This window comes from Chinchilla lanigera, unplaced genomic scaffold (genome assembly GCF_000276665.1).
Source record: "Chinchilla lanigera isolate Chin_1 unplaced genomic scaffold, ChiLan1.0 scaffold00014, whole genome shotgun sequence".
Classification (NCBI taxonomy): Eukaryota; Metazoa; Chordata; class Mammalia; order Rodentia; family Chinchillidae; genus Chinchilla; species Chinchilla lanigera.
The window spans coordinates 28,360,311-28,383,984 of record NW_004955415.1 but is presented as its reverse complement, the minus strand read 5'-3'; the positions used below and the strand labels follow the sequence as shown (position 1 = coordinate 28,383,984).

The 23,674-nt window shown below is 46.5% G+C and overlaps 1 protein-coding gene across 4 annotated transcripts in view; it reads right to left on the bottom strand.

Moving 5' to 3' along the window:
* Positions 1-23,674, bottom strand: part of Cfap61 (cilia and flagella associated protein 61) — a 217,993-nt gene that overhangs the window by 5,372 nt on the left and 188,947 nt on the right. For all 4 annotated transcript variants that reach the window (XM_013512185.1, XM_013512187.1, XM_013512188.1 and 1 more), the window contains one exon: positions 4,384-4,474. In XM_013512185.1, coding sequence (XP_013367639.1) covers positions 4,384-4,474 — 91 coding nt within the window. The remainder of the gene's footprint in view (positions 1-4,383; positions 4,475-23,674) is intronic.

Below are 23,674 nucleotides of genomic sequence, written 5' to 3'. Positions count from 1 at the left end.
CTATTGTAAACATGGTTGTTTTCCTAATTTCTTTTTTCAAGTAGATCGTTGTTAGTGCATGGAAACACTAGTGGGCTTTGCATGTTGATTTTGTCTTGTAGCTTTTCTGAATTTATCAGGTATTTTGGTTTGTTTTCAAGTTGTGTGTGTGTGTGTGTTGCTAGCAATGGAACCTAAGGCTTTACACACACTAGGCAAAGCCTCCACCACTGAACAATAGCCCCAGCCCTTGTTGTTCATGTTTTTTTCATGGTCTTTAGTTGTCCTAAAATATCATGTCATCAGCAAACTTCTCCCTTTCCCAATCGGATGCCTTTTATTTCTTTTTCTTGCCTAATTGCTTTGGTGAGGATTTCCAGTACTGTATTTAACAGAAGTGGTCAGAGTGGACATCCTTGTCTTGTTTCTTGTCTTAGAGGAAATGCCTAAGCTTTTCACCATTGGTATGATGTTACCCGAGAGTTTTTTATACATGGTGATTCCTTTTAGGTTGAGAGTTTTTTAATCATAAAAGGATATTCATTTTGTCAAATGTTTCCTCTTTATTTATGGAGATAATCACATGGATTCTATCTTTCTGGAATAAAGTTGAGAGCTTCACATACTTTGTAAAACATGGTAGTACTTCATTTCTTTTTTGGGGCTCAATATTATTCCATTATATGAACTTATAGACCACAATTATTTAGCCATTAATCTGTTGATGGACATGTGGGTTTTTTTTATGTGCAAGTATACATTTGAATGCCTCTTTCAGTTCTTTTGGATATGTACCTAGGAGCACAACGGTTAGACCACAGAGTAATTCTCTGTGTAACTTATTGTGGAACCATCAAACTGTTTTCCATGGCAGCTACACAAGTTTACACACCCATAGCACTTGTGCAAGATTCCATTTTCTCCACATCCTAACACAGATTCCTTTCTTTTTTTTTCTCACTATACCCATCCCAGTGGGTATGAAGTGACATCTGTGGTTCTGATTTTTATTTCTCTAATAACTGTTGATGTTGCATCTTTTTGCAGGAAAAGGCCTTCCATGTAAACTCCTGCTTTTATTCTGTCCATCCACACATCTATGTCAGGCACACATCACCCTGCCCTGTCACTGTTGCTCTGTAGCAGGTTTTGAAATGAGAGAGTGTGAGTCTTTTCAGCTTTCTTCTTTCCCCAAGATAGACTTGACTGTTTCGAGGACCCTGCATTTCCAGGGTCAGAAATGACAGAAAACTCTGTCATTTCTACAAGGAAGGTCCTGGGAGTTGGGTGGGAAGAGAATGCACCTGTGGGTTGCTTTGGGTGACACTGCTCTGAATGGTAGGATGTGTGTAAATCCAGGAGCAGGGATGCTTTTCTTTTTTTTTTTTTTCCGGTACCGGGAATTGACCTCATGACCTTATGCTTGCTAGGCAGGCGCTGTGCCGCTGAGCTAAATCCCCAGCCCCCAGAGATGCTTTTCAATGTCTTTGGGTCTTCTGTGATTTCAGTCTTGTTTTGGAGTCTTCAGCGCCTGGCCTTTCTGTCTTGAAAGGAGAGGAGGTATCAGAGGAGCTGGGCAGAGCCCAGGGAGCACCAGGTCTGCAACTCTGCTTCTGATTTCTACCTGCATGGTCCTCACAGTTCCAGGATGAGTGGTGGGGACCTGTTGGGCCTGTGGCATCCCTGACACACACGGTGGCCCTTCACAGCCACTGCACGGTTCCACACTGGGGACTCAACCAGCCATCACTGGAGAATGTCTGGAAAAAAGTCTCACTTGAACTAAACATCCACAGGACTTGTTCTCATCATTATCCTAGGAACAGTCCAGCATACATCAGTTCTTTATTTAATTGAACTAGGGTTCACAAGCAATCTCAAGATGATGTAAAGTATGTGGGAGGGTGTGTAGGTTCTACGCACATGTGGCATTTCACGGCCCAGAAATACATGAATAAATGTTCAGGTGCAAGTTAAAACACTCCCGAGGCTGCACCTTTCCGCAGATCCAATGGCCATCAAGAAACCCAATAACAACAACAGCTGGTGAGGCTGCAGGGATGAAGGAATGCTTTTACACTCCTGGTGGACGTGTGAATTAGCACAACCACTGGAGAACTCAGATGGAGAGTCCTCAAAAGACCAAAAGTACAAATTTCACTTGTCCCACTTGTTCCCCTTCTAGTTATCTTCCTCAAAGAGTTAAAGACATCATATTACAGCGGTGTGTGCACAACCACATTTGTAGCAGCACAATTTATAATACTAAATCTTGGAAGCGGCCTATATGCCCATCCACAGGTGAATGGATAAAGAAAATGTGACATTTACACACAATGGAGTACTACTCTGCCATAAAGAAGGATAAATGTGAGGCATTCATAGAGAAATAGATGTAACTTGAGAACATAATGCTATAAATCAGACACAAGTTTAAGCATAGTTGCTCTTATGTGAGAAACGCAAAGCATAAACAAATTAAAGAACAAAATAAAAGACAGATAAAAAGAAACAGGGAGATAGACTTTTTACAGCTGGAAAGGGGTCTAAGAGATGGAGGGAGGAGAGGGGAAGGGAACATGAAAAGAATAAAGATGGTAAGCACATGTGCCCAATGCCCACAAGGAGAGTGCTCACTCTGTATCTCAAACAGCCTAATAAAAAACAGACGTTGAAGATACAATAATGTAAAGCAAAGGAATTGAAGATGGGAAGAATTTCATATTTCACTCTCAACAAAGGTCAATCAGTGGCTCATCCACAAACACAGCCAGTATTTTCTAGACGAGAAGAACAGCTAATGTGTCTAAATGTTTCTAACCAAGTATAGCAAATGAAATGTAAAATAGTCTGGAAACATACTCCATTTCGGATGCACTGACGGCAGATGCATTGATGACGGCACCCTTGGGAGTCTTGAGCGACCGGTGTGTACCTCTCAGTTTGAACGATTCAGCGGCATCTGACTTTTGCATTTGGCCATGCCCCCCCATCTGGGGGGTTTCACCTGTGCAGATCCTAAAGTGCCCGTTTGCCTTGAATGGAAGCTCAGTGTCACCCGAAAGAGCCCCGGAGCAGTGGGCACTGACGCCTGTGCTTGGGCCCACCTGGCCCAGCAGCTCGCTGCCCGCTGGGGACAGGTGAGGCTGGGTCGGCAGCTTGCTGCCCTTGAGCGGCTATGTGGCCATGTGGGTTGTTGAACATCTGTGAGCCTGGTTTCTCCACAGGGAGGTCAGGACAGAGACATGAGACTGTCACCCACTGCAGGGCTGTGCCAGGGACAGCGAGGGCCGGGTGCTGCACCAGAACACTTGAGGACTCACTGGGGTTGGGACCTGCGTGTGCTATCCACCGCGGGGCCTCCATCCAGAGCCTGCGGCTGTGGGCGCCCACAAGTGACACAGGACTTCCTACTTGGACATCAGGACAAGGCAGGGTATAACCGGGCCAGGCCCTGTGTGTGAAACGGGATGCGGCTGAGGCCCAGCACCTGGTGCCCTTGGAGCACAGAGCTCAGCCCTGCACAGCTGGGCTGTGGGCTCTGCTACTGGAGGAGATGAAGTTCCACAGATGCCGCCCTCCACATTGTGGTTACAGTTCTCACTGAGCTATGAGCCTCTGGGATAGCAGCCTAACTTCTGGTGAATTCCGCATTGCTTTGAAAAGAAGTGTCAGTTATAAAAGGAGTATGTGCTAAATCAGGCATGGGGCCAGGGATTTAGCTCAGCGGCACAGTGCCTGCCTGGCAAGTGTCAGGTCATGAGTTCAAGTGCCAGTACAAAAAAAAAAAACAAACCAGGCATGGTGGTGCATGACTGTAATCTCAGCCCTCTGGGAAGCTGAGGCAGGAGGGCCACAAATTTGAGCCCTGCCTGTGCAGTTTAGGGACCTAGTGAGAGCCTCTCTCTAAACAAAAATTAGGGAAGTTTCTGGGGGTGCAGCTAGGTGCGAAGGCCCTAAGACTGATTCCTGGTACCATGATAGGAAAAAACAAAAAGAAAAGTTTTGCCACAGGGATGATTTCTCTCGACACCTACGAAATCATAGGTGCTCAATGTTGGGCCACCGCAGGCAGAAGCCAAAGGAGTGACACCTCTGCGCCCTCCCAAGGGGTGGGCACCCACAATGCACTCCCAGTTTTCCGCCAGCGCTGTTGGCTCATCGTGAAAACACTGCTACTTGTAAAGAGGAAAATGAAACCTGCTGTCCCCCAAGAGAATTTAAGTAAAATCACTTTCCCCAACATTGTGTCCACATCAGCACTCCACAGTCCCTTTGCAGGAAGTACAGTTGGTTTAGAAAGTGAAGCCGAAAAATGGGAAGGGAGGGCTGAGCCCAAATGACCGACAGCCATTGACTGCTCTGATCTGCAAGCAGCAGCCCACGTCCGTTAATCACTCTTACCTGCTCGGAGGCCAGGACCTGGCGCAGCTCCTTCCTGAGGTCGATAAAGCGATCGTGGAGCAGGGCCATGCACCAGGGCTCCGTGAAGTAGCTGGCGGGGAGGAAGAGGTGCAGTTAGCTGGCAACCCTCTCATTACCGCTAATAAAGTATTTACCTGCTTTTGTGCCTTGATAAATTACAGTTCTGGGCCCTCTGCAATCGTTTGCTCATAAAATGCCTCATGGAACAGCCCGGCCAATCAATTTTTTAAATGGATGTTCCTGATGTAAGGCCAGGTTCCATAATTACATTTAAAGTGCTTTAATTCAGAGCCGGGGCAAGACCCAGTGAAGAACCCTGATTTTATCAGAATTTAAAAGCCTGAAGACTTGTAAAGAACGGTGTCTCCATTATCTGCCCTCGTTTGAGAAAAGCAGATTGCAGGATTAACTGAACTGCTGCATAAACAAATTAAATTTGGGGAGACAATAACACAAAGGTTGCTCATCATTAAGGTTTCTGGATGAATAATGGCCAGAAAAACAGGCCACCTCCGTGTCACAACGTGGTCCTTGCACAGTTGTGCTGATGCTTAATTGCGTCTGTCTTAGGGGGGCTGCTCTTTGCTAAGTTTCCACTGAAAGCTGAGTAAGTGCTGTCTTGCATGGACAGCAGTGTGGCTGTCTGTCACGTGCAGGCGACTGCCAAAAACCTGGTGCATTCTCGAAGTAATGACTAAGAACGTTTATAGATCCTCTATGTCTTCTTCATTTTAGTTCCGGGTGTCTCGGAACAGGAAACCTAACTTCCAGGCCCAAGGCACAGCTGCTGATCTGGATGGGAGTTGCGGGTCCTCCCGCTGATGGGTGCCATGTTCAGCCAGAGGAAGGAAGGTCAGAGCTCTGTGCAGATGACTTCCTTCTTTTCCCCAAGACTTAAAGCCAAGGATGGAGTGAAAGCTCCCAAAGGTCACCGAAGCCCTAGGAGAGGTCACAAGGGTGTGTTAAGGTCAGTTGTGACCAACTGGATGGGTTGCTGCACCCCCTATGCACTTGATCAGAGCAGGACCTTACTTCCTCATTAAAGGCTACCTGGGGTCCACCCTGCCAGTCCTTACTCCATTCTCTCTATGTCCCCAGCACTCTCTGGGGACTGTGGCAACAGCAGGGACCAGAACAGACAACACCCTGCCCCGTGAGCTCATGGGCCTGGGGTACTGAGGAATAGGCAGCAGGTTAGGGGGTGCAGTGGGGACAGGGGATGGGATGGATTAACTAATGGTTAACTTGGAATATGCAGCTGAACTGAGTCAGCACGGTGCTGGGTGTGGAGGGCCCGCCTGACCATCACTGCCAACAGCAGCAAAGCAAAACTGGAGGGGAAGATATGGTGTGCTGTTGATTCTCCTGGAGAAGCTTGTAGTGCCGCTTTTCCTCAAGTGAACTCAGCAGTTCTCATGGTGGAGGAGCTTGGGTCCTTGCTGTCACTGAGGATGGCTGTGGTTCTCTTTGAAGGAGCTCTGGTCCTTACCTTGAGCATTGCTTCCTGGCTCCAGTGCAGATCCCTCAGTCTGCTAGCACAGATCCTTCATCCCACTGGTGCAGACTTTCTAGATTCCACCAATGACCTTTGGGCCTTTCCAGTGCCAATTCTTGATACAGACTTGCATGAGACACTGTCATCGGCTCTAGGTCTTTAGCTGTACTCATGTAGGACATTGCTGTGCAATCCAGGCCCTCAGCTGAATTCTTTGGGTCGTTAGTGGGTGGACAGATCTCTTGCACTCCTCTGTATTTGACTTTTTGGGTGAGTATTTTAAAATAATCCTATAAATTATGTGAGGCGGAGCACGTGATGTGAGCCACAGGGATGCGCGGGGCAGGAAGAGCAAGGCGGAAGACACGGGGCAGGTGGCCAGTGCGTGGGTAACTAAGGCAGGGGAGACGGTGCTTCTCCAAAGGGTAGCTGGAGGTGAGCTTAGGCAGGTGACAGTGGATGGTGGCCACAGCCCCATTGCCGAATGAATGGGTGGCAAAACTCTGCAGCCTGCCCCAGGGGGCAGCAGTGAGAGAGGGATGGTATCTTTGCGAGCAAAGGGGAAGGGCTGTGGAAATCAGGGTTCAGCTGAGTCCCGTTACCCTGAGACTGCAGTGCTGAACCCCCTTCTGCCTGGGAGCAATCTGACCCCTGCTTGGGTGACCCCGTGCTGACTCTAAGTGCCTCCCATGGGGCTGTGGGAACCTGGCTGGCACCGCGCCTGTGAGCCCAGGCCACGAGACCTGCAGCCAGCCACAGCAGGGTCAGTGCCGGGTGGATGCCTGACAGGGACGTGTCTTGGTGACACTTACACAGCCTCCCTGAAGGCAGCTTCCCGAACCAAAGTTGTGAATCAGCCTTAGTCTGCACACCCAGGCTGGCTCTCCCAGGACATCCCTGCCTCCCAGTGCGGCTGGACTGTGGGCTTCCACATCTGGAAACACGCCCACTCCTGCCCGAGAGCCAGCGCACCTCTGGATCTGTCTCCGTCTCCCTCTGTGGCTGAAGTCCCCACATCCCCACCCTTTTGGGTTTGGGGGTCCAAAGCCACATCCTTCACCTCGTTCTCTGCTTGTGCCCTTACTGTGCAGCTCCACTCCAACACCCCGGCTGCTGCCTGGGGTCCCATGGGCCATTTTCTTCAAAGACAGAGTTCTCAAAAAAGGCACTTCCTGTGAGGCCACACAGCTGCCTCCCCTGAGCCACCACCCTCATGCCCACAGCCACAGAGGGCCCGGCCATGGAGCCTGACACAGGCCACTGTAGGATCAAGTGGCCCTCAACCCTCAGAAGACACATCCAAGTCCAAACAGGGCCTGGGTGGCCAGAGAAGAAGTCAGATGCTTCTGCAGTGCTTTCTCGGGCTGGCTGGGGACTCTGACTGGGTGCACCCTGCAGAAGGGCTGCCTCCTGGCCACCTCCACACCCGACCACCCCTATGCCCACCATGCTGGGTGACACGGTTTGCGGTGACCTGGGGCATGCACGGTTTTCTCTCACTTACCCTTTTACACTCCCTACCGTCACCGGTGGCAAAACATCTGGGGATCCTTGTCTAGAAGATGACAGTCTCTAAAGCAAACTGTTGCTACCAGTGTTCCCAGAATTCCCTGGGAGCAGTATGTTCAAAAAATACAGTGTGTGCTTAAATTTTTAAAAATGTATTATAGTAAAAGACAGATTGCCGTGAATCCACCTCAAAATCCTTGACCTCACTTTGAACACACTAATCCCTTCGTTCTTGTCATTTTCTGCAGTAGTTCTGGAAATCTTTTTGTGTCTTTTCGAGATATGATAAAAAATACAGTGAACAGTGCTGCCGCGTACCATCAAAAAGAAAGGCAGGCTGTAAAAACACTGCACCGTGTCCTCATCCACTGATGATCAGGCTCTGTGTGACTTCTGGCTCCTCCCCAAGTCGAGGGATAACCACAAAAGGTCAATGTTTTGACCTCAACAACAGCCTCAGCCAGGGTGAACCCGGGTCTCAGCCTCGGCAGCAGGACTCCCTGGGGGACCTCTCCTATCTCACCCACAATCCTGCTTAGACGGCATCGTGAACTGAACAGAAATTAGGAAGAAGATGACCCATAGGCAGATCACCTGCAGTTTCCGAGACACTGCTGGGCTGCTATGTTCCAAGGCCCAGAGTGGGTGGCAGCAGTTGGTGCTTCTGCAGGCCAGGGAGGTGCATCAGCCGCAGGGCTGGTCTCACATGCTGGGTGGTTTAGAGGCTGGGAAGGGACGATTTCCTTGAACTAAGAAAACTAAGAAATTTCTCCTTAAGCACTACCCAGAAGACAATCCTACTTGCATGGTTCTTCCTCGCCCCTTGCAGAATCTCTTCATTTTGGAGGTGGCTTTCAAGGTGCCACCTGGGTGCCCTGGACCAGCGGCGCTAAGGACGACAGCTGATTCCTGTGTGTGGTTCTGTCACCCCGCACACAGCCCTGACGGCGCAGCCTCCACCTGCAACTCATTGTATGGTTCCTGAGATCTTCTTTGCTTCTGGCAAAATAACTTCTTAAACTTTTTAAGTTACTGGACTCTCATTCTAGAGCCATTTTAGGGTTACAGAAGACCTGAGCGGCAAGTGGGATTTCCAGACAGCCCGCTGCCTTCTCAGCTTTCGAGCCTCTGTGGTACAATTTGTAACCACAGCCCAATATCAGTGGGCACCATTCGTACCACCACGGTATGCTAAAGCGAGTCTTGATGTTGTGCATCCTGTGGCTTTTGAGCAATGCGTAATACCTGTGTCCACTGTCACAGCATCACACAGAGATGTTTCACGCCCTAAGAGATCCTCTGTGCCCCCCCCTCACCCTCCCTTCCTCCTCCTCTGAACCCATGGCAAATTCACTTTTTAGGAAATTGAATTCTATTAAAGAAAATGAGGGGTCTGTAACAATTTCAGTAAGATAGCTTTAAACACTGCACTTTCCAGGACTTAGCTCAGACACATTCTTCCAACATCTGAACACTGTATGTTAAACTGGCCAGCGGCCCCTGCAGCAGACACATGGGACTGAGCGAGGCACCGGAGTCCCATGTGGCTGGCACAGGCCCAGGCTTGGAGCTCACACTCGTTGCACGGGAGCCACGGGGCAGACCCACGGCTCCTCCTGTCCAAGGCAGTGACATGGCTGCCCTGGCACTGGGAGACTCCTGCTCCCCATCTACAGGGTTAGAGCAGGAGTGTCCTCAGGTTCCTTGGTGACTGTAGGAATGTAGAACCCTAAACTCCCATGTCTGATCCAAGCACATGTGTCACTGATGTGGCCTTAAACTCCCTGCTGCTCTTGCAACCGCAGTCTTGGTTTCCAGAAATATTTGTTTTCTCTTCTGTCATTTATTTATTTGTAAGAGAAGGGGTCTCACAATGTTGCCAAGGCCAACCTCAAACTCCTGGGCTCAAGCCCATCTCCCGCCTCAGCCTCCCAAGTAGCTGAGACTATTATATGGGTGTGCTCCTAGGCCTGACAAGAAATGATGTTCTTAGAGAATCGCCCCGAAGGTCTATCTGCTGTCCACTTGCTCTGCCGAATCTGGGTACTTAGCGAAGTGAAGCCCGTGCTGCTCCCTGAAGGATGGGCATGTGTCTCCACACACTGACATCGTCTCCTGCGTGTGCCAGGCCCAGTGGGCTCCAGCCTGATGGCCCATCCCATGAGGTGGCCACGTCCATCCAGGGTCGGGGCTTAGCCATGCGCTCTCTCTACCTCCTTACTCCACCCTACGCCCTGCCCTTGGTCTCCCACTGCCCGCTCTTTGCCTTTTACCTAGCTCTGCTGCTTGTCAGCTTGAGTGGCCTTGAGCTCATTGGCTTTAACCCCTCTGGCCTCCGTCTCCTTAGCTGCAAAGTGGGGGACAGCGACAGCCCTGGGCTCAAAGAGCTCCACCAGAATGAAGGGGACCCCAGGTGAGACCTGGCTCTGTGCTTGGCACAGGCAGGGGTCCACACAAATGATGACCGTTGTTCTTACTTCTGCTGTTTGCATAAGATGCTTCGAGTCTTTCTGGTGTGAATTACAGACTAAATAAATCACTAAACCACTTTGTGCTTAAGTAGAAGAAAGTCTTTCTTGGGTGGCTGTTTTCCTCCACTCTGTGCTATCTGCATAAATTAATTTGCCTAGGTTTACAGAGCAGTAATAGTACATGGGAGGGGTTGGGATGAGCCTTCATGATGTTCTAGACACTAAAATGTTACCTGGTGAGAAAAAAATCTGTGGAAATCACTGAAGTGAGGCCTTAGTTGGTTTTTGGCTGACAGGAGGAAGGTTCGATGTGAGGTATCCCCGCAGAGCTCTCTCCGTCTCCTTGCCTGCTGCTAACCTGGTGGCCAAACCAGGCATCACAGAACATGTGAGCGCCCCTGGCTGAGGTCTGGACCCTCCAAAGCTCAGGTGGCCTGGGTCCTTTCCTGACCTGTCTGATGTTTACTTGACTTGCCAGAGCAAGCAGGTTTCACGTAGAGGCAGCATGACGTAGACGTGCTTCTGTTGGAGCTCACGTGTCAGCCCTCATGATGGCACCACCCATGCCTTCCTCCCTGCCTGGGACCGGGGCTGGCGGGTGTTTGCGTGGCCTGCACTGGCTGGGGCCTGACTGGGACTGAGCGCTGAGTGTCTCTCCTTCTACTCCATCTGCGGTATTCTTTGCACATCTTGGTTTATTAGGAGCTGCATTAATCGAATTTGTAGGCTAAATCGAGTGCCCTGGAAGTTGTCCAGCTCTTCGCATTGATTTGCTGTAGGAGCTCAGGACTAATAGTCTGAGATGAGGTTGGCATTTGTTCTATAGGGAAAGGGAAGCTTTCAGGCCCCGGCTTCCCTTCCCACACTCCTCTGCTCTTACTCTGCTCCTCTCTTAAGAGAAAGCAAAACCATTTCCCTTTAATTGGGCTGCAGAGAACCAGGCCGGCCTGAGGCCACGAAGCCACTCAACCTTGCCTGACTGCCATTTCCTGTCTGCTTTCTGCAGGGCGGGAAGTGGATGTGTGCGCCGGAAGAAGTGGATTTGTGCCGTAGAAACCCAGGTGTCTCCAGGGATAGAGGAGCTCGGCCTGCCTTTTGTGAGAAGCAGGCTGCGCGCAGGGGCTGCCTCATTTCACCTTCCCTTAAATGAACTGCTCTTTATTGATGTTTAAACAGTGCATACTGTTAAGTGAGATGAATCAGACACAACAGCTTAAATATCGCATAACTTCTATTATAGGAGAAGCCCAAAGTTTAAGAATTAAAAAGTAAACAAATAAAAGATAAGCAATAGGAAACAGGGAGATTATTTGCAAATGGGAAGGGGGCCCAGGGGAAGAGAGAAGAAGAGGAATAAAAAGAATTAAGCATATGTCAGGCACCGGCACCCACCCCCAATTCGAATGCAAGCATTATGTACTGCAAACGAGCACTAAGAATGAATTTACAGAAAGTGCTTGGTGGAAATATCATTTACTAGAACAGAATACACACAGCGTGTTTAAGACATGTTTAAAATAATTACATAAATGATGCATACGTGTTTCTATGACTTCCCTTTCATAACTGACTTTTCAAATCAACGTGCTCAGGTTTTTCACCAGAGTTTTACAGACATAATGAAAAGCCTGTTCCTTAACCTCTTGGCCAGTTTTATGACTTCAGGTTTACAGTTTGTAAGAATCAAGCATAAAAAATTAACAATCCTATTCCTGGTTTTATTTCTCCAAAACACTGATGAGGGCAATGGGTCACACACCCAGGTGTTAAGAGCGCTGAAGTGCACGTCAATGTACACGGACAGACGGACGGGAACGGCGAGGCACCACCCCTCCAGGCAGCAGAATGCTTAGCACTAAATGCACAACGGAAGTCAGAGCCAGACGAGCCACCACGTGGCAAGCGCTGCAGTGGAAACAGAGTCAGGTGAAAATGATCAGTGGCCGCAAACCCAAGTGGGAGGAAAGAAGGATGGGCACAGGTACTTCCACAGTCTCAAGGTGTCACTGATTCGATAAATGGCTCATTTCCAGGGAGCAGCCTGCGGCCCCCGGCGACCCCGTGGCTGGGTTGGAACCCGTGGATGTGGAGGTTCCTGCATGGGGAAGATGGAGCACAGCATCGCCCTGATTCCCACGAAAGCCCACACCCTGGTGAGGACGAGGCAGTCAGAGAAGCCAAACGGGCAGAGACGCTACAGGATTGTGACCATGGTTTTCAAAACAATAATCAGGAAGGGAAAAGGCCAAGGAAGTGTCCCCACAAGAGAGGCTGCATGCCTCCGTGAGAAGGGGATGTTGGTGCGACTGTCAGTGAAATTAGAATGACTGCAGATTTGACTTTGTGTTGTAATGGTACTATTCTATAATTCTGACTAGATGAGGGTTGTGCAAGGTTGTCCTTACTCTTAAGAAACAATGAAGTATTCAAAGGCAAGTGGGCAAAGTGTCTGCAACTTGTTCAAACCCCAGGGAAAAAATGACATCTTTTCATCCAAGAGTGAACGAGTGGGTGCAGAAGACTGGAGGGGAGAGAGGGGTGATAAAATGTTTACACTCAAGGAATCTAAGGGCATACCTCTCTTGCTTTATTTTGTAACCTCTTGGAATTCAGAAGTTATTTTGAAATTGCTATTCTCTCTCTCTCTTGAGATGGGGTCTCACTATGCAGTTCAGGTTAGCCTTGAATTCACTATGCAGCTCAAGGCTGGCCTTGAAATTGTGGCAATCCTCCTGTCTCAGCCTCCTGAGTGCTAAGATGATAGGTGTGCACCGCCACGCCCAGCTTGGTTTTGCTTTCTTGGATTACTCTGAGTGATGTTATGGCAGAGAATTAAGTTCTGAAGTTGGTGCCTATAAGATCTTTCTGGCTGGCCCATGGCCTCAAACCCAGGGTATACACACAGCGTAGAAGGGTCCCCAGCCGGAGGTGTCGGGGAAAGTTGGGTGGATGCTGGAGGAACAGTCTCACCTGGCTCATCATGAAATACCAGAGCCCTTTCTTTAGAACTGGCAGAGGTCTGGATTGTGATCCCAGAGGCTTCTTGCTCATAAGTGAGCAAACTGACCTCCAACCAATGACCTCCAGGACCCACAAGGTCATCTAGGAGCCACTGAGGCCCAGGAGCGGCAGGAACTGAACCAAGACCCACTGCAAGCCCCAAACACAAGCCTGAGTCTGATGCAGAGCAAGGGTGACTGCATTTGTTGAATGTCTGTTGAGAGAAGCATTGCAAATGCAGCGTGAACGTGCTGAGGCCCCACACCCACAGGTCTCCAGCAAGGAGAGATACTCCGCAGAAGATTAGGTGACTGTGCCCTAGAGCCATGCTAGAGCATGCATGTAAGTGCTGGTGATAACCCATGGGGAGCAGGCCAGAGAGGCACTGAGAAGGCCCTAGAGGGCACAGGAGAGGCAGGCAGCACCTGCCGAGTTGTCCCAGCCAGAAGGAACAGCACACAGTAGTAGGGGACCCAGCACACAGTGGCACTGGGGAAGTTGGGGACACACAGGGCCTGACTGCTCCAGTGTCCAGCTGGACCCAGAAGGAGGGGGAAGTAAGTGGGGTCAGACTGTGACCCCATCTGGACTATCTCCCTGGTGACAGCGTCGTGGGAAGGTCTCAGGCTCACTGAGGACACCGTGGCCAGATCTGGCACAGGCTCCCTGGAAGCAAAGGGGTGCACTGAAAACAGCTGCACTGACAGATGTGGAGGAGAATCGGGAGCAGGAGAGTGGGGTGCCCTCAGTCAGGACTCTGGCTCCGGAGGTGGCAGGAAGCAGGGTACTGTACATTGGAGAGGTGGGCGGGGAGAGGAGGGGCTCTACAGCTGCTTCCTTCTGAAGGGGAGGCAACCAGGGAGGCGCCCACAGAAGCTTCAGGCGGGAATGTGCAGCTGCAACTGACACGGCACAGGCAGCCAGACAAGGGCCCCGAGGGAGGATGTGGCCAAGACAGAGATGGCAAGAGGGTTGCAGACAGAACCCAGGGCGCCTCGGCCCCTCGGAATGCTGGCGGAGCAGTAGGAGGAGCTCAGTGTAGCACCATTGCAGGAAGGACCCGGAGCTTCCAGGCGCTGTGGCTCCCCGCCAAAGAGCACTGGACCTGGCCTGGCAAGAGGGTTAGGTGCCTTCCACCTAAACCAGCCAGGAGGAGGAGGGCCCAAGGGTGTCTTTTTCTTCTTTTTTTTTTGTGGTACTGGGGATTGGACCCAAGGAGTATCGAGCCACATTCCATCCCTGTTAATTTTTCTAATTTCTTTAAAATTTTGAAATAGGGTCTTGCTAAGTCGTTTAGGCTGGTCTCAACTTTGTGATCCTCTTGCCTCAGCCTCCAGAGTAGCTGTGATTGCAGGTCTGCGCCACTGGGTCTCACTTAAGGGATGTCTTGGTAACTCCAAACTCACTTATGGGAGTTTGGAGGGGCTTAAGCCTGTCCCCAACCTCCACACCCTCAACAACACTTTATAACTGCTATCTTTTCTATAACATAGTAGTTTGGGTTTGTGTTTTCCTGATGAGTAGTGATGCTGAGAATCTCCATATACTTTTGGCCATTTAAGAGTGCATATCTTCTTTGGAAAAACAGATGTATGAGTTCCTTCTAGGTAGTGGATTTTAACCCCTCATCAAACATGTGGTTGACAAATATGTTCTCCCAATCTGTAGGTTGCAGGTTCCTATGGACTGTTTAGTAAGTGTTGTTAGAAAAATTATCTCTACACTTGGAAAAAAGTAAAATGAGATTCCTGGATCTTTATCTTATACTATATTACACACACACACACACACACACACACACACACACACTCACACACTCATGCACATACACATATTTCCAAATGATTTACAGATGTTAGTGTACAACAGAGGTATAAAAGCAATAGAAGAAAACGAAGAATATTTCATAATTTTTAGACGGAGATTTTCCTAACTAGGGGGACAAACTTCAGTAGCTCAGAGAAAGATATGATCATGTAAAAATTAACCCTTTTATATGAAAAAAGTTAACAAAAACGATGAGAAGACAAGCCATAGACTGAGAAAAATATCTTTGTAAAATACACATTTGAAAAAGGATTCATATTCAAAACACACAAAGAACTCTTAATAATAAAAAGCAAGCAGCCCACTTAAAAGATGGGCCAAAGGCTTGAGCGGATGCCTCTCCTAAAATGACCCAGAGATCCCCAGTAAGCTTTTGGAATCTGTTACTTCCAACCGACTCAACTTCATACACCAATAGGGAACTGCAAGTTAAAAACCACAGAAAGGGACCACAGCACACCTTAGTAGGGGTTAAGCCCAAACGCCAGCACACCACACGCTGGGCCACAGGAACTCTCGCTCATTGCCGGTGGAAACGCAACCCAGTATAGCCATGTGGAGGACAGTTTGGCAACGTCTTCCAAAAACAAATATGTTCTCACCTTATTACCTAAAACTGTGGTCTTAGGTACACACGCAAGCAAGTTGAAGACCTATGTCCACACAAAACCCACACATGAATGTTTATAGCAATTTTGTTCGTAACTGTGAATACTTGGAGCAACCAAGATGGACCTCGTTAGGTGAATGGAATAAAAAACTGTGATATCCAGTCAAATAATGGATCTTACTAGCTGCTAAAGAAATGAGCCATTGAACCACAAGAACACGAGGAGGAGCCTTACAAGCACATTGCTGAGTCAAGGCTGCATGCTCCAACATTCCAACTATGAGCCGTTCTAGTAAAGCTGAACTATGGAGACAGAAAAAGGTCGGCAGTTGCCAGGGGATGGTGGGGAGGGGAGGATAAAGGAATGAAAAGCCAGAGCACGAGGAAAATGGAGGCTGGTGGAAACACTCTGCTTGGCTATACATGATGGACACATGACGTCATGCATGGCCAGGACTCACAGAATGCATAACACCAAGAATGAGCCCTACCGTACACTACAGACTAGTTCATAGTCATGTATCAATACTGGCTGTCACATGTGCCACACTAATTCGAGAGGTAAGTAATAGGAAAAACTGTGATGGTGGTGTGGGCTGGGGCTGGGCAGGGTTTGTGGCAGCTCTACTTTCAGATCAGTTTTTCTGTAAACATAGAACTGCTCTTAAAAAATCTGTTAAATAAGATTACAAAAGATGTGATGCTTAGAATGATGATTACTAGTCTTATTTTATCCTAAACTCTCATAAATCAAAACGAAATAAGGAACCCATTAGGAAAAGGGGCAAAGGATATGATAAGTAATTCACAAAATGATAAATATAAATGTCTAATAAACCCATGACAAGAGACATCCACACAGAAGAAATGTTAATTGAAAATGTGACGAGGTATTCTTTGTACTCTTTCTTCCTCCTGCAGATTGACAAAAAATAAAACACAGAACATATCCAGTGCTGTAAGGAAGGGGGAAACCAAGCCTTCTTATGAACGCTCCCCGGGAATGCATATTGGTGTCACATTTTTAAGGATCATTTAAATTAATATCTTGATCAAAATCAAAATATACATACCCACTGATGCAAAAACTCCACCCATGGACACAAAGATATATGTTCAATGGAACTGTTACTACAATAATAGGGAAAAATTGCAAATAACCTGAATGTTCATTCATTAATAGGAAGAGAAGTCAATTAGCGGTTAGCCATTATATGAAATATAAAGAAGCCATTAAAAGGAGTGAGATCTATGTGTGCTGACATGGACAGAACTTCAGTCTATATATTTTAAGTGAAACAAGAAAATATGTACAGTGTGGCCCCATTAATCTGAGAAACACACACTGCCACATTGAGAACAGTGCTCAGCGCGGGCCAGAGGACTGGGACTGACAGGGGAGAGGCCGCTGTTCATTGGAGGAGGGGCAGGAGGATTGTTTTAAATAGATAAAATATTCTATCTGTGAAGGAAAAGAGTTGTTTTGCAAGTATCCAGCACACTAGTGTTAAATAAATATATGAGGAATGAATAAGAAATAGTGACATTTTAAAAATTGTAACAGGAATAATCACGAATATGCCAACCACATGTATCCTTAAGGATGTTAGTTATATGGTGAACTATCAAAGCAACAAATTAGAAGCAGCTTGGTTAGTTAAGAAAGGTATACTGGTAGAATTTCTATTGTCATTAAAAAATCATGCCCTTAAAAATAATATCTCAAGAAATGAGAAAATGTTCAAAATAGTCTGAAAAGTTAAAATAGCAAGCTGTAAACCAGGCTGTTAAAAATATATGTGTATATAATATGACACATACCCAAAAAATCAGATCAGCAATAACCTCTCTCTTAGGGCTGGGGATTTAGCTCAGCGGCAAAAGCGCCTGCCTGGCAAGCGCAAGGTCGTGAGTTCGGTTCCTGGTACCGGAGAAAAACCAAACCCCCCCCCAAAAAAAAGAGAGGAGCAATAACCTCTCTGGATGTTTGCTTTTTGGTGACATCTTTCTCTTTATAATTCTCTGTTTTATGTCCCATTCCTTTGGGTACTGCAATGACTATATATATATATATATATATATATATACATTTTGTAAATGGAAAACAAAGTTTTGTAAAACTAATACCTCTAGAAATACAGCTCAGCAGTTCAGATGCTTGTAAGGCTCCTTTTGGATGTCTTTAGGGTTAACCCTTGACTTGGGATGCTGGACCTGTGTGTTTGACTTGAATGCAACCTTTCTGCTCATTTCCCAGCCATTGATATCCCTGAATGCCCTTCTGTCTGTTGAATTTAAACTTTTGTGTGCTAAAGATACTAAGGAACATTCTGAGCAATCCCACTTTAACTCGTGAATGGAATGCCCTTTTTAAGACTTTGAGTCAGCTATTTGGTTTTCGCATATTTGAACACCTCCTGTGTTACAGGAACAAATCGTGTTGGAAGTAGGGGGCTGTCTGCATTTCTTATCCCCTTTTAGTGCCTGATGCATTGGTTATCTTATTTTTAGGTAGAAGAAGGTGGCTGAGTGACTTCCAGTAGAATTTTTTCATGCTTTTTTTTTTTATGTTTTGGGGTTCATTGGTTCTCAGTGCCTCTTTCAGGCTAAAGGTACTCTGTTAGCTTTCTGCCTCAGAGCTTGGAAGAAAGACTAAACTAACCTGGGGTGTGCATGGGCTCAGACCAGAATCTTCTCCTGGTCGGGGCTTAGGGGCAGGAAGTTGTGTGGCAGAGTAGCTCACAGGTATCGGGATGAGATCTCAGGGGAGGAGCACTTTGTCAAAGGATGGACAGAGTCATAGCTGCATAATCACATCATTAAGGGCCACCTGATATTGAAAACAAAGTCCTTATTGTGATACTTTAACGGTCTTCAGCCTGAAAACCACTCATGGTCTAATTCAATAAATAAGCTACTTAAGTATAGAAAGTCACAAGGAAGAACAGATTTTGTGTCATATTAGCAAATTTGATTTTCATTAATGCAAGATGAATGTTTTCTATGAGACACTTTCATATCATATTAATGACACGATAGCAAACAGCATTCACATGTTGCTAGGCAACACGAGGACCCTCTAATGATCTGCTCTGTACTCGAGAGGTCAGAGAGAAGATGCCAGTGCTCTGAGGTTTGTTCTCATTTCTTGGTGACTGTCTCTGCCGAGAGACCACTGTTGGGTGGGAAGCAGCTGGAGATTACTGATCCCGATTGCCATGGTGAATGTACACCTCTTCACGCTCCTCCCTTTCATCGTCTTACCGTGTGAGGAGCAAGTACTCAGAGTGGGTTTACACAAGAGGCCAGGCACTCCAGTTCCCCAGTCCCCGTGTCCTTCCTCTGCTTAGGCAGGCAACTGACTGTGTGAAGCCAGGACAGGGAATTGGAGTGGACTCCTAGAGGGCCGATGCTGAGCCTGGGTTTGCCGAGATCTGCTTCACTTCCTGCTTCCCAGCCCCTCACCAGCAGTCACGCTGTGCCTTCCTGATTCTACCCACACAGCAGGGATGCCAGGTGACCCCAGTGTTCCAGTTATGGATTAACTTGCAAAGACCACGCCACAATTTAGCAGCATAGAGTGACACCCACTCATACACTCATAATGGCTCACCTCACTCCACAGTGACAGGGACTTCAGAAGGGAAGAGGAAGGCTGGGAACACAATCATCTGGAAGGTTTTTCACTCATCTGTCTGGTCCTGGCATGGATGACTTGAAAGCTCAGCTCAGCTTAGCTGTGACACTCCCTCAAGTGTCTACATCGTCCTTGTATATGGCCTGGGCGTCTTCTGGGGTGGAGCAGAGACAGTTGGATTTCTTATGTGACAGGCCAGGACATTAAGAGTGAATGTTCCAGAAAATAAGAGGAAAGAAGCGGCCACAGCAGGGCCACAGCTTCACTTCTGCCGGATAACTGTAAGGAAGTCATGAGCTTGCCCACATTCGGGGTGAATGAAGAGCCATACTCACTCTTTAGGAAGGAGTGCTGGACACTCTGCCTACCAAGCCACACCAGCCAGTCACCCTCTGGGGAATGGAATTGGGACTGAGACACATGTAGATAAGCCTGTGGGCTTTGAGATTTGTACCACGTGACAGGGGAGCTGTGGGGCAACCCAAGAAACAGTGTGCATAGAGAAAGCAAGCACTGCCTAGGTTCTACCTGCCCTGTCCTTCCAGACTGTGGTCTGTCCCAAGGCCCACACCTCTGCCATTTGTCTTGTGAGACACAACCATGGCTCTCCACAGTGACCTCTCCTTTTGACTTCTGCTGCTTGGAGCCAAATATTTTTAAAGTAATTTCTGATATAAATATAATTACTTAGTGAAGTGAGATAAATTCTCACATTACTTTTAGGCATGTTGACTGACTTCTTGGTATGGTCAGTAAAGTTTTGTCTTTTTAAACATCCTTCCCCACCTTTCTTCCTCTCCTTCCTCTTGTCATTTCCCACTGTCCCCTCTAAGGCTCTCTCCCTAGTGATTTGTCTCCTCATGGGAAGATTGTGTGTTAGTCAGATTTCTGTCACTATGATGAAATACCTGAGAAAATTAGTTCAAAAAGAGGAGATATTTATTTGGGCTCTCAGTTTCAGAGGTTTCAATCCATGGTCATCTGGTCCTGTTGCTTTGGGTCTGTGGGAAGTAGGACCTCATGGTGGGAGCACATGGCACAGGAGATTATTCACCTCATGGCTCAGGAAGTGACCAGGGTCCCAATATCCCCTGCAAGGACCTTCCTCCAGTGACCTCACTTTCTCACCTGGGCCCAACTTCATAAAGGTCCTACCATCTCTAAATACAGTCACAGACTGGGGATCAGTCCCTTTATTTTGGCCTCTAGGAGACATTTCAGACTGAATAGTAAGATTATTTTTGGGGGGGTTGGTTTGCTATTATTTTGTGGGTGTGCCAGGAAGGAGAGGGGGTAAATTTGTTAAAATTTGCCATATTTAATCAGAAGGCCCTAAATTATTTTTCAATATAATCCTAAATAACTTTAAAAGATTTATTTTAAATTTAATCTCATAGATTCCTAAGTAGAGGGCAGAAATATATTGGCAAATTCCCTGTGGATCCACTTAAGAACTTTTTTTTTAACCAAAGATGAGAATTTCTTTTGTACTGGATATTAAACCCAGGAATGCTCTTCTACAGCTCTTTGTAAAACAGAACTATTGACTCTTTGCACCCCTAGTGTGACTGCAGGTGCTGGGCTGAACCTCAGACATCTTTAGGAACCCCAGTGAGCCACCACTGTGCCTCCCTGATCAGTGTGGGAGGCAGGCAGAGCCCCAGGCCCCACTGGGGCCTTGGTGGCCACTCCCTACACCCCTGGATCTCCACGGGAGCTGGGCTGCATGCTGGACATATTCAGGAACACCGGTGAACCACCCCTGTGCCTCTTCCACTAGTGTATAAGGCAGGAGGAGCCTTGGATACCTTCTAGGACCTCAGTGGTGACTCCCAGCATGACCCTCACCCTTGTGGGAGTCCAGCTGCAACCCAGACAGAGTCAGGGGCCTTGAGGACTTCACCCTCAACCCTCACTTGCTGGTGCAGGAACCGGTCTGGGTCCTGGGCAATATCTGAAGCCTTGGTCACCATGACCTGCATCTGCCAGACCCTTGTGGAAGCGGGGCTGAACCTCAGACAGCTTCAGGAACTCCAGTGAGCCTCTCCCACCCCTCCCACACTGGCCTGGGAGCCAACTGAATGCAAGAAAGTTTTGTGAGCATCTGGGACCCCACCTTGCCCCCACACACCAGCACAGGAGCCACATTGAGCACTGGGGATCTTCAGACCCTCACCCTGCCACTCCCACACAATCATGAGAGTGAGGCTGAGCTCTAGGGAACCTCAGGATCTTCAAAAAGGACAAAACAAAGGAGCAAAATGCAATCTTAGATCTCCACACCGCCCAGAACAAGTCCAGGAGGCATCAACACAGAAGAGCCTGGAAGTCATACACCTGAAATTTCTGAAATGATAGCATCTGAAGTAAAGAAACAACTCCATCAGGCCATAGAAGACATCAGATCAGAAATAATCTCACAGGTAAAAAAAGAAATAACAACAATAATGAAAGAATTATTTAGTATATCCAAAGAAGACATTGACAAGAAAATAGAGGAACAGAGACAACTCATAGAAACCTTGAGTGAACAATACAGAAAAGAACTAGAATGCATGAAATAGATTCAAACAGATATCCAGGACATTAAAAATTCCATCAAAAGCTGGCAAAACTGCCTGAACAAAGTTAAAGATAGATTTTCAGACCTTGAAGACAGCATTGCCACTAATGAACATGAAAGGAAGAATCTCTTAAAAACAGCAAGGAACCAGGACATAACAATTCAAGAACTGCAACATGAAGCAAAGAAAAACAATGTCAGGTTAATAAGTATCAACAAAACAGCAGGTGTCAACACAAATGACATAAAAAGACTATTTGCAGAAATAATAGCAGAAAATTTCCCAGGCATGGCAAAAGAATTAGACATCCAGATAAGTGAATCATATAGAACTCCAGTTAACCATAACCAAAATAAATCTACATACAGACATATAGTGATCAAGATCCAAGAAACTCAACAAAAGTTCAGAATATTAAAAGCTGTTAGAGAAAAGAAGCAGATCACCTATGAAGGAAAGCCCATCAGAATCACAGCAGATTTCTCAACACAAACCATCAAGTCAAGAAGAGCTTGGAGTGAAGTATTTCAGGTCCTGAAAGACAATAACTTCCAACCCAGATTGATGTACCCCACAAAACTATCTTCAAATTTAGTGGAGAAATGAAATATTTCCATGATAAAGAACAACTGAAGAAATTCATGAGCACCAAACCAATCCTACAGGGAGTACTAAAAGATATCCTAGAAAGAGATAAAACAGACCACAACTTCAAGAACAACAGAAAAGAACCACCAAGCAGAGCAAGCAATTAAACAGAGGGAAAAAGGAGGATCCAATAGCAGGAAAATAACATGACAAAGATAAGCCAATGCATATCAGTTATAATCATCACTGTAAACAGTCTCAATGCACCAAACAAAAGAAGCAGACTGGCAGAGTGAATCAAGAAACAAAATCCAGCTATATGTTCTATACAAGAAACACACTTAACTCAAAAGGAAATTCATAGATTGAAAATTAAAGGATGGAAAACAATACTCCACATAACAGGAACCCAGAAAAAAGCAGGCATAGCTATTCTATTGGCAGACAATGTGAACTTCATAACAAGAACAATCAAAAGAGATAAAGAAGGTCACTACACAATTGTGAGGGGAAAACTTCAAGAGGAAGATATAGCAATCATAAACATCTATGCACCAAATACAGGAGCACCTAATTATATAAGATAAATTTTAACAGACATGAAAAATGAAATAAGCAGCCACACAATCAAAGCAGGGGCTTCTAACACACCAGTGTCACAAAGAAATATATCAATAAGATAATAAATCAGCAAAGAAATAACAGAACTTAACCAAACTTGTGAACAAATGGATTTAGTAGACCTTTACAGAGTGTTCCATCTAACAGCATCAGAATACACATTCTTCTCAGCTGCACATGCGATATTCTCTAAAATAGACCATATGCTAGCACATAGAACATACTTAAGTAATGCAAAGGAACTGAAATTATTTAGGAACATATTCAGGAACACCGGTGAACCACCCCTGTGCCTCTTCCACTAGTGTATAAGGTAGGAGGAGCCTAGTATCCAATGCATACTATCAGTCTATAGTGCAATGAAATTGGAAATTAATGACGAAAGAATCACAAAATTCCACAAACACAGGGAAATTAAATAACACTTTCCTGAACAACCAATGGGTCACAGATGAAATCAAAGTAGAAATTAAACACTATTTACAATCAAATGAAAATATAGATACAACTTACAGGAACCGCTGGGACACAGTAAAAACAGTCCTCAGAGGGAAATTGATAGCAGTGAATTCCCACCTCAGGAAAACAGAATGAGTACAAATAAACAGTCGTATGCTGCACCTCAAGCTTCTAGAAAAAGAAGAGCAAGTCAAACCCAAAGCACAAAGAAGACAGGAACTTATAAAGCTCAGAGCATAAATTAATGCAATGGAGACTAAAAAAAAAATACAAAGAATTAATGAATAGAAGAGTTTGTTCTTTGAAAGAATAAATAAAATGGTTAAACCTCAGCCAACCTTATCAAAAAAAGGAAAGAAAAAACTGAAATACGTGCAATAAGGAATGAAAGGAGTGAAATCACTACAGATCCTGTAGAAATTCAGATCATCAATACCTACTTTGAAGATCTTTACTCTCATAGGATGGAAAACAGAGAGGAAATGGACA